This window comes from Cetorhinus maximus, chromosome 7, assembly GCF_964194155.1.
Source record: "Cetorhinus maximus chromosome 7, sCetMax3.hap1.1, whole genome shotgun sequence".
Lineage (NCBI taxonomy): Eukaryota > Metazoa > Chordata > Chondrichthyes > Lamniformes > Cetorhinidae > Cetorhinus > Cetorhinus maximus.
Genome location: NC_135885.1, coordinates 28,106,291 through 28,121,272, shown reverse-complemented (window position 1 = coordinate 28,121,272; position 14,982 = coordinate 28,106,291). Strand labels below are relative to the sequence as shown.

Sequence of the window (14,982 nt, the reverse complement as noted above, 5' to 3'; positions counted from 1 at the left end):
TGTCCTGCTTTTTGTGTACAAGACATACCTGAGCAATATTCCATGTTGTAGGCTAGATGCCAGTGTTGTAGCTGCACTGGAACAGCTTGGCTAGGGACGTGGCAAGTTCCGGAGCACAAGTCTTCAGTACTATTGCCGGAATATTGTCAGAGTCCATAGCCTTTGCAGTATCCAATGCCCTCAGCTGTTTCTTGATATCATGTGGAGTGAATTGAATTGGCTGAAGACTGGCATCTGTGATGCTGTGGATTATCCACTCAGCACTTTGGCTGAAGATTGTTGCAAATGCTTCAGCCTTGCTGGGCTCCTCCATCATTGAGGATGGGGATATTTGTGGAGCCGCCTCCTCCAGTGAGTTGTTTAATTGTCCACCACCACTCATGACTGGATGTGGCAGGACTGCAGAGCTTGGATCTGATCTGTTGGTTGTGGAATTGCTTAGCTCTGTCTATCACTTGCTGCTCATGCAGTTTGGCATGTAAGTAGTGTCCTGTGTTAAGTAGTGTCCTGTGTTGTAGCTTCACCAGGTTGACACCTCATTTTTAGGTATGCCTGGTACTGCTCCTGGCCTGTCCTCCTGCACTCTTCTTTGAATCAGTGTTGATCCTCTGCCTTGATGGTAATGGTGGAGTGGGGCATATGCCAGGCCTTGAGGTTACAGATCCTGGTTGAGTACAGCTCTGCTGCTGATGGCCCACAGTGCCTCATGGTTGCCAGTCTTGAGTTGCTAGATCTGTTTGAAATCTATCCCATTTAGCATGGTAGTAATGCCACACAACACGATGGAGTGTATCCTCAATGTGAAGATGGGACTTCATTTCCACAAGGACTGTGCGGTGATCACTTCTACATCTGTCCATGACACAGTATCAGTAGGTTGGTGAGGATGAGGTGTTTTTTTCCCCTTGGTACCCTCACCACCTGCTGCAGACCTAGTCTAGCAGCTGTCTTTTAGGACTCGGCCAGCTCGGTGGTGCTACCGAGCCACTCTTGGTGATGGTCATTGAAGTCCCCCCACCCAGAGTACATTCTGTGCCCTTGCCACCCTCCGTGCTTGCTCCAGATGGGTGTTCAACATTGAGGAGCACTGATTCATCAGCTGAGGGAGAGGGAGGCCAGTACATGGTAATCAGCAGGAGGTTTCCTTGCCCCAGTTTGGCCTGGAGTTGATGTTGAGGACCCCCAGGGCGACGCCCTCCCGACTGTCTACCACCAGGCATCCCACTCTGATCTTCCTTCACTGTCTGGCCTGCCCTTACTTTGCACATGGCCAGAGTCCTCAGGTGCCTTTAAAGGTTCATGGGGTGAATGTTTATCTTTATTTATGTAGCTGGAGTGGATGATAGGCACAGATTTATCTATGTAACTGGATGAATGAGGGCTACATATATTTATTTACCTAACAGGTTGGAAGAGGGTCATTCATTTTCATGTCTTGATGCATTGGGGTTGGATGAATGACAGGAAGCTATTTAAGGACTCAGTCATCCTTTTTTAATTTAATTCCTAAGCACCATCATGTGAGATCCTCTCATTCACCAAAGAAACCTTGTGACAACATTGTGCTGTTTAGAACATTTTCAGGACTGTTCAGCTTGTAACTCGCTGCCAGCCATTCTTTCAGTTTATATATGAATAGTATTATCATCAATTGCAATGTTGAAGGAGCATTTCATTCAAATTGTTTGAAAAGTCATCTGCTTGTGCCAGAATTTACTTTAAGTATATCATAACATTCAGCTCAAAGGAAATGTTTTAAATTTTATTTTGCAGTTGCTTCGCTGTTGAAGGGAAGACAGGGCATATACACAGAAAATGAACGGCGTTTGGGGAATCAGATTAAATTAAGATTTTTCAAGATTCTGCTTGTGTTTATTATTTGGTAAGGCACAGTAATGTCTTTATGGGAATTGCTGGTTATCACTTGCTGTGATTAAATTACCTGATTTATTTTTTTTGTCCAAAATTACCATAATGATAGGGAGTGGTGTTAGACAATGGTACATGTCTTTAACCTTATTCCAAAGCTGAACTGGAACATAGCCCATTCAGTCCCTTGAGCCTGCTCCCCGGTGGCTGATTTATAACAACTCCATGTGCCTTGTTACCCTTACCTAGCAAAAACCTATTAAAATCAGCTTTGAAATTTTCAATTGAGCTGCATGGATACACAAAGCAGGAGTTCACCGTAGCACAATCTACTGATTGTGGACAAATTTCAGATCTGAAAGATCTGTTATAGCTAAATAGCGAGAGCAATGGTCTCACATCACGGCAACCAGCGCCCCTCTGCCCCCCAATCAGCACTGTTAAAACAAATTAGCTGGCTCTCCATCTCATCGGCCTGATAGCAGACATGCCAACTCTCATGAATCCATCACGAGAGACATGGTTTCTGAGGCTTATTCATGATCTTGCGCACCGGTCTTTAAATCTTTCAATTTTTTTTGTAAGCGGAACCGAGTGTAACTGGAGTCATGTGCAGCATCTGAAGGCAGAAGCCAGTTTAAAGTGCATTAAGTAGCAGTAATAAAATTTTAATGTAAACGTAATTATAATTTTAATATTTTTGTAAAGAGCTCTGACCTACTAAAAGATTAAATAAGCCTCTAATAAGATTTATAAACCAACTGTCAATCTATATTGCTTTATGTTTGGGGGGGAAAAAATCATGATTTTTATACCAAATCACATGATTTGAAGAGCTTGTCACCTGCTTTTGAGATGGTGGGGTTGGTTTACTGTTGTAGGAATTTGCTATAAACATAATGGTGGCCATGCGTGAATGCACTCGTCACTGCGTGAATGCACTAGTCACTGCACTTCAAAATAACTTGTGTGTTTTAAAATTTATGAGAGACATAATCAGGCAGTGCATAAATGCAAGTTGTTTTCTTTTTGCTGTCTTCCATTGCCATGCTTCTGAAATTATAGGCATGTCTTTCCCTTTTTCACAGCTGGCTCCCAAATATCATCAATGAGAGTCTTTTATTCTACCTTGAACTGCAGCCAGACATGAATAGAGAGCTGCTGAAGAATGTCAAAAATGCAGCTCTCATCACTTGGTTTACAATGGTAAAGTAGGATTATGCAGATGGCTCTGGTCCTAGAACTGAAACGCACCTTAATGGAGCAAGCATCCTTAATAAGTATAAAAAATTAGAGTTAACATTGGAAGACATTTTGCTGTTGGCTTTATCTTAATTTATTGTATTTTTCCATTAAGGGAGCTCGTCTTAGTATGCTTTAGGAATCCACTCTGCTAATTACATTACCGTGCATGAAAACATTGTGCATTTCCTTTTCTGGAGAGGAAAGGATGAACAGAATGTTTAGTTTTATATGCTTTTCTAGAAAATAAGGAGCTTGTAACTACTTACCTATTATATAACCCCTTACAATGTCCCAAAGTGCTTCACTGCAGCACCTGTCTTGGTACTTTACCTACATCAATATACAAGGAGTCATTAGAGGAAATGCGGGCTGTGTTTAAAAAAAAATGTGATTCTTTGAGTACAAACCAATTATCCTGTCATGAATTCATAATTTCTACTCATTTATGAAAAGCTGATTATAGACTATAGTGGATCGAATGCCATATGCAAGAGACCAGTTATTCTAGTGGTTGATTACAGTGTGACAGGCTCAAGCTATGAGTGTGGATATATGGTGAAGCAAACCATGGGTCTGATGAGTTATTTGAAGGAACTTTTGCCGAGCGCACCCAACATAATTATGATGCTACGACCGAACATCTTGCAATAATGTGTTATATATTATGTACTAGGAGGAAACTAAATGCAAAGATTTTAATATGCCACTTCATTACCAATAGGAGATGGCAAAACCCAGAAAACTTTGTGAACTTGAAAGGAGAAATGTCAACACTTTATCCCTTTAATTTTAAAAGGACAAATTGGTAGGACAGGAATGTCCCAGTTTGGTTTGTGCTGAGTCACCTGAGTCTTGGAGCTGAGCTATAGACAGAGGAAACCAGCCTAAATTTTTTCTACGTGTGTGGACATTCGGTAAAGGCAGTATCTGGGTCTGTTGTCATTTTTGAGTAACAGGCTGACCCTCACTCTCTAGACTCTCACACTGGGGAGTGGAAAAGACCATTTTATAATGCAACAAAGGTTTCCTGGTACCCGTGGCAATGGATTGAAAGGTTGTTGGTACTCAGGGGGCAATATCTTGGCGAGTATCAACTTCTAACTCAACAATGAATGTTGAGGCCTAATGGATCAGAATCCTAGTGTGAATTAGCCAGTGACAGGCAGACAAAACTGTTGCAGACCTTTTGTATTTTTGATAACTCTTTTTGATAGTAATGTGATTATGGCAAGCCAAGTAGGACACTTAGTACTGATTGCATTTAAAAACCCAAACATCCTCTTTTACATAATAAACAACAGATCACTTTGCATGCACTATCATGTGCAACTGTGAGTTGCCCACTACACAACTGTTCTCATGCATTAACAAACTGTTGTTCTTGTCAGTCCCTACACATGCTTGCGGACAGTCCTTAAATTATGCAGGTGTCCTAATGGTACGCGAGCGGGTTGTCATCAGTTGTTTGTCTGGGTGGTGTTCCCTCTCTGGCGAGTGTCGTTCCCATAGCACTTGGATGTTGCCGTTTTAACTGTTGTTGTTGTCCCATTTCCGTTGTTGGGCACCAGTGGACCTCTGGGAGTGATGGTCATCCTGTACTCTGTACAGCTGGTGAGACCCCATCTTCCTAATTGGCCACCTGCAGTGAAGGAACAGCTTCTCTAGTTGTGTGTATATGCCAGTGGTTGCGCTGGCATTTGGTCGTTCACTTCCGCCTTGCACGATTGAGGTAACAACTGCTCTATGCATGTCCCAAGTTGCCACGTGGGCTGACTCCTGTTGAGAACATTGAAGGTTTGTACCCTGACTGGCTGTCCAGTGCTCAACTCTGACAATAATTTGACAGTCTTGTCAAAATGCAATTTGGCTTTCTGCTGTTTCAACTTGATGTTTTCACTCACGCCTGTTACTACTTGTGGTTTCAGCAGCTTTTTTGCCATTGGAAGAGTAGTTTGGGTGCAATATGACAATAGTGTTTGGACTGGACTACTTTCCATGCCCTCAGTCATTGTGTTTCTGCACTTGAGCATTGCCTTATATACATCTGTGCTAGATTTGCTGGATTTCTTGATGATCCCTTTGGTGATTTTCACCATTGCTTCAGCCTTTCCATTTGACTGGGAATAATGTGGAGGTGATGTATAATATTGAACTTTCCAACCCTTTATGAAGTGGCTAAATTATTCACTCATGAATTAAGGGCCATTTTCCCACTCATCACAATGTAGACATCCAGACCCTGTAAACACATCTTCGTACTCCGCTAGGGTCTGTTCAGCGGTCAATGGTTTTGTATGCTATGTTGTAAATCTCTGGCATGTTTAGGGTTACCAGTCCAAGCTTTAGACTTGTTCCAGTTGAGATAACTGGTTGTTGTGTACCGTCTATGACCTGGAACTCCCAGGTCTTCATTCTTGCCATTACATTGGGCTCTCAGACTAATTTGTCCTCTCTGTATGAGTATCGTGCCATCATATAGCTTCAACCTTACTTTCGAGGGCTTCGTGTTGAGCCACTTCACGCAGGTTTGTGAAGGTCACAATTTCGCATGACACATGAAGAAGGTACTCTCTCCAATCCAGCAACTACCACATAGGCCAGTTGAAGAGGAGAAATTACAATCCCCGACCACACAGTGACCACAGAGACTCAGGCTTCCTTTAACCGGTTTTATTCAAACATATGCAAGGGAGCCGCAATCATTCCTAAGAATGAAGACCCAACTCCCTGATTGATTACATTTCATTACTTTTGTACTTTTTCTTATCATAATACATTTGAATACATCCAATCGGTAACTGACACACAGGTCCCATGTTAACACTATCCTACTGAGTACATAAACATGTGATTTTGCTAACCAATTATTCTAAAGGATGTATACATAATTATATTATCCAATCAAAATTAAAACACCTACGCAAAGACCTTGGTTCCCACAGCTCAAGACTGTTTGTGTTTCATCAAAGCCCCCTCTTTGTCCATTGTATGCCTTCCCATATCTAAGCAAAAACCATCTGCCCCATCTCTATGAGAGGGGAGTACACCTAATCTAACTTATGTCCTTTCTTGTGTCTCTAGTCTGACTCTCAAGGCTGTGCAATGTTCATCTGGTAATCATCAACTCTTAATATGCTTAGCAGCCATGTCTGCCTGAAGATTTTAAGTGTTCTTCAGTAAATTCTTAGTGTACTCTTTTAGCATTTTTAATTTTCCCCTAACAATACACCAGTGTCTTTCTGATATTTCTTGTTTACTTGGTGCTCTCCTTCTGTGATCATCATTGCAACTACCGCAAACCATTTATCACCTATAGACTTGACGGAACCAACTTGTTGCATGGTGTATAGTGCTTCAGCAGACATTCAGTTGATATCTCCCTAGTGGCTACCTGTATAGTCTTGTTTTGCTACTTTCTAGCCAAACAAAATGATTCAGCTTCTTGCAGTTAAAACACTGCTTTCCCCACGATGGACAATCCTTCTTTTCCTTTGTATGATGTCCTACGCAATATTTGCATATTGCCCTTTGTCTGTGATTATTCTGCTCTTTCGGCCTGGAATGTCTATCAGCTTACTCTATCTCCTGGTCTGTTGTGCCATAGATGTACTCTAGCTGACGTTTTACAACCTCTGCATTTTCAAACACATCTATCGCTTTCTTGAGAGTAGGTTTATCCTCTCTCAGTTGACTTGCTCTCACTGCAGAATCTCTTATTCCTAAGATAATTTTATCTTTAACGAGATCATCTTTTAGTTGTCCAAATTCACATGATCCTGCAAGCTGTATTACTATAGTCACATACTGATCAATGGACTCTTTTTCACTTAGCCCTAATGTTGAACACCATACTGTTCATAAGTTACGTAGCAGTCTCTCCCCAGCAGTGTTAAAGGTGTTGCTACTCGTATTGGCTTCGGCTTGTTAATTAAATCTATTGCAATCTTGTCATTTTGCCATTGCAAGTGGAAAAATTGTCAGTTTTGCCATGTATCTCCTTTTATTTCAGGAGCTAGGAGTAGAAAATTTACAGCCATTTTTGTCTCACCCAGTATTTTACTTGCAGCCTTCAGCTTTTGTGTTAGCTTTTCCTTGTCTGTGTTTTTTTTTCTTCAGCAGCTTTTAGCAGATTGGAACATTTCAGTGTTCCTCTTTCAGTAGCTGTGGCTTCCCTTCTAGCTTTTCAAAACTCAATCTCCGCTCCACTCCTGACACCATGTTATGAGTTCACAGACTACCGTGTGTCTAGTGTAGTGTCTTTATTGAACTGAATGTATCTTGGCTGTCCCCAGACATTCCTTCATGGCAGAGGTCACATGACCATAGCAAGCCAGGTAGGACACAGTAATGATTGCAGTTCAAAACCCAAACATGCATCCTGCCTGAGGGATAGGGGGGGAATTGAAGATAGGCAGGAACCGAAGCCTGCATTCCCCTCAGCCCAGTGTCCCAGCATAGGAAGAGATTATAGACTAAAAATTCAACATGGCTGATTTCCAGGCACAGGGATTATGATGCATGGTGACCCCATGCCCCATCAAGTTGATCCAGGGAGTGTGCAAACTTTGCAATCATCTCCATGATTGGGGTGTGCAGTCCACCATTAAACGCGCTGCAGACTGACTGCACGCTCAGCAGAGGGGGGGGGTCAGGCGTGTGCGAGACTAGCACCAATTACAACTAACTCACACTTCTTAAAGCCAGCCTGCACTTCTTAACTGAGAGGCGCATTTTAGCTGCAGCAGGTGTTGTAACTGAAGCCGGAATTTTCCGTGACCAGTGGCATCGGGCATGCTCAGTTGCATGAGTGGTCAATATGGTGTGATCGGTTTCACGACAGCCTGAAACCAGTTTGTGATCATCCGCTCAGCTCGCCGATGGCGGGCCGTGTTTCCCGCCAACGGACGTTGGGAACCTCATTGCACATCTGCATATCAATATTAGGCCAGCCTGTCAGAATCGTTCCCCCCACCACCCCCTTGCTGGATCACCTGCCTTGCTGACGTGTTTCACAACAGCACACAAGCAACCAGCACCTGGCGGACTGCACTTCGCTCAAGACTTCAAGGTTTGTTTGCCTGCCCTGCTTCAGTCAGCACTCAGTCATCAGCGCCAGGCTTCACAGACAGCATCACATCACTGTTAGGGGACTCACGGGCAGATCCCTACCTACCAGATCAGCCATACATGGGTGGCTTTTCAATGGCTGCAGGGCTAGGGCTTGCTTGGGGAAGGGGGAGAAGTGGCCTCAGGCAAGGGAAGAGACTGCAGGATAAAGGCTGTACTGGGGAAGGATATCCCAGGGTGTGTGTGGGGCACATGTTGATTTGTGCAAATAGCCTCAAGATGGTGAGGGCTGAGAAGGCAGTCTCCAGAGGAGATGAGGCCGGTTGGACATTAGGGTATGTGTGTGAGAATGGGTGGTGATGTCCCTTGAGCTGGCAGTGAGTGAGATGCCAGTGAATGTGTGATGGGCTTGAGTGTGTGAGTTTAGAGTGATGAGATGGTCGCCATACCCTGGCTGCACAGATGAGATCATTCATCCTCTATCTGCATTGGATAGCCAACCTCTTCTGTGTAGCATTGGCACTGATCATCACTGCCACCGCCTGCCAAGCCAACGTGGTAATGTTGCTGCCCCTTCTGCAGCCAGAGTGGGGGTAGAGGACATCACAGGGGGCCTCCATGGCATCAAAAATGCATTCCAGTGACACGTCACTAAACCTGCAGGCTGCAGTCTTTTTGAGAACTTTCACAATAGTTGTGGGTTGGAAGCACTGAGATGTGTGCGTGCACCTGGACTTTAAATAAGGCGCCTGGTGTGATGAAAAGCCGCCATTGCGGCCAGCGGGTAAAATGTCGTTTTACCCACCCGCTACCGCACTTAGTGCAAATCTGGGACGAGTCTGTAACAATTTCTCAGAAGAAATGAAGAGGAGCAATGGAGCCACACGCCAGTGGGAAGGCTGCCAGATTCTCCAGTGCAATGCTGGAGACCTTCATCCAGGAGGTTGAAATTAGGAGAGAGATCATAGTTCTACAAGAAGTCTTCCAGACACTTGCTGTGAAAGCAATGGGAGCAGGTGGCAATGGAGGTTAATTCCTGGAATGGGTCCCAAAGACCTGGCAGCAAATATTGCAATGGCCTCACACAAGTGGTCAAGATCAGTGAATGAATCTTCAGATTCTATTTCGTACCCATTATACCAGAAACGCTATACACAATGCACCACACTCTCATTACTCACCCACCAGCAATCTCCAGCAATTAGGACTCACCCCTAACATTCATATTCTCCCCCTCGCCTAGTTACTACAGCTGCAAGCCTCATGTCAACACCGTAGCTTCTACATACATCCAGCTATTTGGCCCTGCCAGGCATACCCCCCAAACACATTGCAAAACATTCAATGACACACTCTTCCACCTCTCTTGCAGGGCAAGGTGGCACAGGGTGGAGCAGCAGAGAATTGGCAGGGGACACGCACGCCTGAATCTCCTGAGCCTCTTTGAGGAGATTGTTCTCTGAATTATTGGCATAGCAGTGACTGAGGCCATTGGTTTTGGTGATGCCAGTTGCATTCAGGGTGACAGTACATCCATGCCTTACACACCTTCTCAAAAACCATGATACCTGTATCCTGCAATCTGGTATGAAGTTGAGATGGTGTGACCGTGGACAAAATGCCGTCCACCCACCTCTTTCACCCACTGCCCTTTCCCTCACCCCAACCTTTCCTTTCTACATTTATGCTTTCAGATACCCAAGAACTACTACAAAAACAAAAATACCTGGAAAAACTCAGCAGGTCTGGCAGCATCTGTGGAGAGGAACACAGTTAACGGTTCGAGTCCGAATGACCCTTCAACAGAACTAAGTAAAAATAGAAAAGGGGTGAAATATAAGCTGGTTTAAGGGAGGGTGGGACAGGTAGAGCTGGATAGAGGGCCAGTGATAGGTGGAGTTAACCAAAAGATGTCATAGACAAAAGGACAAAGAGGTGTTGAAGGTGGTGATATTATCTAAAGGGATGTGCTAATTAAGGGTAGAAAGCAGGACGAGCAAGGTACAGATAGCCCTAGTGGGGGTGGGGTGGGGGGAAGGCTACCAGACCCAAGAACTACTGCCTGACCCACCAGTGCAGCTGGATAATGAAGGGCAATAACAAGGTTTGATGAAGAAGCACTGTCACTTGATCTGACAATGGCAGCTCAGGGATTCACATTGTGTATAGCTTAAAAGATAGCATAGAGTCAGGGTCAGCATGTCGTGAGCTACAGGGCACGAGTTGGCTGCAGCAAGGCTGGAGGGTAAGGGTAGCACCTGTTCAGCTTCGTGGAGGCCAAGTCACAGACAAGTTCTGCATCTCAGGACTCTGATGAGGACTTTGGGTGGTTTTGTTATGACCGTTGGACTTTATCGGATGGTTATGTTTTAAACTGTCTCCTTTAGTTCAGTTTAAAATGGAGCAGTTTGGAGAGGGGGCTGTGGCCTTCTACAAAATATACTTGGAGACAAACGCATGTGACCCGTTGCCATGGAGACAGAGGCCCAGATCAAAACTTATTCAAACTTACATCTTACTTTCAATACATAGAAACATAGAAAATAGGAGTAGGAGTAGGCCATTCGGCCCTTCGAGCCTGCTCCGCTATTCATTATTATCATGGCTGATCATCCAACTCAATAGCCTGCTCCCGCTTTCTCCCCATATCCTTTGATCCCTTTTGCCCCAAGTGCTATATCTAACTCCTTCTTGAAAACATACAATGTTTTGGCCTCAACTACTTTCTGTGGTAGTGAATTCCATAGGCTCACCACTCTCTGGGTGAAGAAATTTCTCCTCATCTCAGTCCTAAATGGTCTACCCCGTACCCTCTGACTGTGACCCCTGGTTCTGGACTCCCCCGCCATCGGGAACATCCTTCCTGCATCTACCCTGTATAGTCCTGTTAGAACTTTATAGGTTTCTGAGATCCCCCCCTCATTCTTCTGAACTCCAGTGAATATAATCCTAACCAACTCAATCTCTCCTCATATGTCAGTCCCGCCATCCCAGGAATCAGTCTAGTAAACTTTCACTGCACTCCCTCTATAGCAAGTACATCCTTCCTCAGATAAGGAGACCAAAACTGCACACAATATTCCAGGTGTGGTCTCACCAAGGCCCTGTACAATTGCAGCAAGACATCCCTGCTCCTGTACTCAAATCCTTTCGCTATGGAGGCCAACGTACCATTTGCCTTCTTTACCACCTGCTGCACCTGCATGCTTACCTTCAACGACTGGTGTACAAGGACACCCAGGTCTCGTTGCACATTCCCCTCTCTCAATTTATAGCCATTCAGATAATTATTTGCCTTCCTGTTTTTGCTACCAAAGTGGATAACCTCACATTTCTCCACATTATACTGCATCTGCCATGCATTTGCCCACTCACTCAACTTGTCCAAATCACAATGAAGCATCTCTGCATCCTCCTCACAGCTCACCCTCCCACCCAGCTTTGTGTCATCTGCAAATTTAGAGATATTACATTTAGCTCCCTCATCTAAATCATTAACATATATTGTGAATAGCTAGGGTCCCAGCACTGATCCCTGCGGTACCCCACTAGTCACTGCCTGCCATTCGGAAAAAGACCCGTTTATTCCTACTCTTGTTTCCTGTCTACCGACCAGTTTTCTATCCATCTCAATACACTACCCCAATCCCATGCACTTTAATTTTACACGCCAATCTCTTATGTGGGACTTTGTTGAAAGCCTTCTGAAAGTCCAAATAAACCACATCCATTGGCTCCCCCTCATCAACTCTACTCATTACATCCGCAAAAAATTCCAGTAGATTAGTCAAGCATGATTTCCCTTTCATAAACCCATGCTGACTCTGTCCAATTCTTCCACTGTTTTCCAAATAGCTGGATACAATGGAGGAAGTAACTGGTCTTGCTGCGTATGGACTCTCAGACTCACGGGGTTAGTCGGATTGAGAGATTTGGGGAGCTACGACAGGTGCTGCTATGCCAAGCAGAATAAAAGAGGGCCATTTTTGGGTTAATTGCCAAGCAGAATGCTGGTGAGAACAGATACCCTGTTGAAAGAAATGAAGCTTGTGGAGGGTAAAAGACCCAAGAGTTGTCAGAGGGTGCTTAGCTACTGGAAGACCATTTGAGTATGTTCAGAAGATTAAGTGAGGGGAACTTTGTTTAAAAGAACATTGGATGATTCACACTGGAGGGGCAGGGAGAAGAGATCCTATTAAAGCCAGGTGCTTGGGACTTTAAACACTAAACTATGGGCTGCATTTTACGTGCCTCCGCTGGGTGTGTTTTCAGAAGGAGGGGCACATAAAATAGGGTAGATGCCCACCCCACCACCTTCCCACCCACCCACCCCCGAGCTCACCCACATAATATAGGTGGGTGGGCACTGAAATCGGCAACCCGCCCACCATATTAAAATAAATAATTAGAGATAAATTGAGCTGCTTAACAAGCCAATTGAACCCAGTAATATGCTGCTCACGCCATAAAACAGTCAGCCTGGGCAGGCCACTTTTTGAAAAAGATTTTTAAGGGCAGGAAGGGAGGGTACTATATTTGTTGGGGTGTTTGGGCTGTTGTGCATCGGGGGGCAGCCCTCCTAAGATAGTATCCATTCCTGCCTGCTCTATAAGACACACCACCCCCTTCCTAAACCGCCCAGACTCTCCCTGCCCAAGACCCTGCTTACCTGGCTCCAGGACCCATGAGATTACTTCTTGCTCCTGGTTGCAGTCCCAGCAGCAACCACTATTATGCCCTTGGTGCTGCTGGGACTGATGGAGCTGCTGGCTGGCAGCACCCAAGGGTGGGACTTCCTCCCCAGTGAGGGGCAGAAGTCCCATGCTGCCCTTATTTAGCCTGCCTGCAGTGTGTTACAGCTGTGGGCACGGAGCAAATCGGCTCCATGCCAACTTTGCTTCTGGGAGGTGGGAAGGGGGTGGGGTGCAGTTTGCCCATCCTCTTATAATATGCTGCCTGATATTTCTGCAGTGTAATGTATATATGTGGCATGGGATTTTCAGTTCTGTTAAGAAATTAATGGGGTATAACTTTTTCTGTAGTTTAGTGCTTTAGTTATCTATCGAGCAATGAGTGTCGATTTTAGTTTGTTATGGTAGCAATCTTAAAATGAGAAATCTTGTCATGCTATTCTTTGCTTTGGTCACTGGGAAATTCATATCCCATCGACCTCTTTGGGGATTGTAACAACATGCGCGCACACACAAGGAGCTTGGTGCAATTGGCAGACTCGCCACAGAGCCTCTTGTCACGGTCAAGGAGCTTGGAGGATTCAGCTCCAACTTCACACATGACTTCATGCAGAACATGGAGGCTACTCTTTCCAGTTTGGGCGTGGAGGTCATTCAGCATCTAGTGGCTGATATCTCATCTTCCACTGCAGCACAGCAGAAAACCGCTCAATGTCAAGTGGAAGCTCAGACTGCGGACATGAGAACCCTGTTTCTTCCCATTCAAGCCCAGTTTGGTCCTGTGCAGGCTCAGGCTACTGCCACCATGGCTTGCAGGCTCCCACAGCAGTCCGGCCGTGTGTGCTGCAGCAGGTTACTAGGATTGTTGAGGTGCCGGCCTGGGAGCATGTGAGTGGCTCTGTGGCGCATGAACCTGCTGTTCACTCCTAGAATGTCAGTATTTCTGCTCTCGCCACTGCCACACCAGCAGTGCCCCCGCTGCAGCCTTTCAGCCAGCCAGCCCAGACTGCTGCTACGCTTGCTGAGGTGGTGCAGTCCGAAGCCAGGTCCTTAAGGACCAGAGCTACTCAAGAGCGTCATGCAGGGCTCCACCACTAAAAATCAGCAGCCTTCTACCAGCCATGCTGCAGCCACTGGGTAGCACTGCATAGGAGCACAAGGACAGACAGAGGCATCCACAAGGAAGCCACTAAGGGAATGTACAAGGGCAAACAGTTCAGTTTTGCCTGTATTATTTAAAGTATTGGATATGTTATAAGTTTTTATGGAAAGGCGTTTTTGTGATGTCTTTTATTTCAGGATTTTGGCCAAAAGGACCCTGTGACGGTCCATGACAGAGGGATGGAAAGGTACTGATTTAACCGGAACCAGAGTCTGATGAGCTGCTCACAGACAGCTCATCTGGAGTGGTGAAGTGCTGGGGTCATACCCCCTGTCCCCTCGGAAGGCCTGGTGGCCCGTGTGATTGCTAGGTTGTGTAGAACTCTATAAACTGCCACAAATTTGGAGAGATGCTGCCGTGAGTATTAGAGGGCTCCCTGAACAGGCAGAATTGCTGTTTGAAAATGCTGATAGTTTGCTCCATGATGCTCCTGGTCATATGTGCTGTCCACGTGTGTTCAGGTGGTGAAGGGGAGTCACGAGCTATGTGTGGAGCAGGCAGCCCTTGTCACCAAGCAGCCACCCTCTGGTTCAATGATGGAAATGGCTGACTGGCGCAGGATAAAAGGACCAGTGCTGTTGCCAGGATAGCAGGCATTCACCAACGTGATGCCTTGTCCTTGGTCATACAGCAACTGCGCATTCAGGGAGTTGCAGTACATCTCCTCATCGTGATGTGACACTCACAGAGCTATGTGCGTAAGTTAATGGCTCCCTACAGCATAAGGATGCCTACTCTTCACCTAAATCACATTCTCCGCTCTTCCTGCTTCTCTCTGCTTAAAGAGGAACCTTTTGAAGTTCCCTCTCCTTGAGTATGAGGCTCTGACCTTCCTGATGCAGCAATGTATGATGAACTAAGAGACATTGGTGACGTTGTTGGTTCCAGCCTGGAAGAATCCAGAGGCGTAGAATTTGAGGGCTGATGTGACTAGACAGCCAGCTGTAA

The 14,982-nt window shown here is 45.3% G+C and overlaps 1 protein-coding gene across 3 annotated transcripts in view; it reads left to right on the top strand.

The window, feature by feature from the left end:
* gpr143 (G protein-coupled receptor 143) overlaps positions 1-14,982 on the top strand; it is a 100,866-nt gene that overhangs the window by 45,011 nt on the left and 40,873 nt on the right. For all 3 annotated transcript variants that reach the window (XM_078545249.1, XM_078545247.1, XM_078545250.1), the window contains exons 6-7: positions 1,774-1,882; positions 2,958-3,075. In XM_078545249.1, the coding sequence (XP_078401375.1) occupies positions 1,774-1,882; positions 2,958-3,075 (227 nt within the window). The remainder of the gene's footprint in view (positions 1-1,773; positions 1,883-2,957; positions 3,076-14,982) is intronic.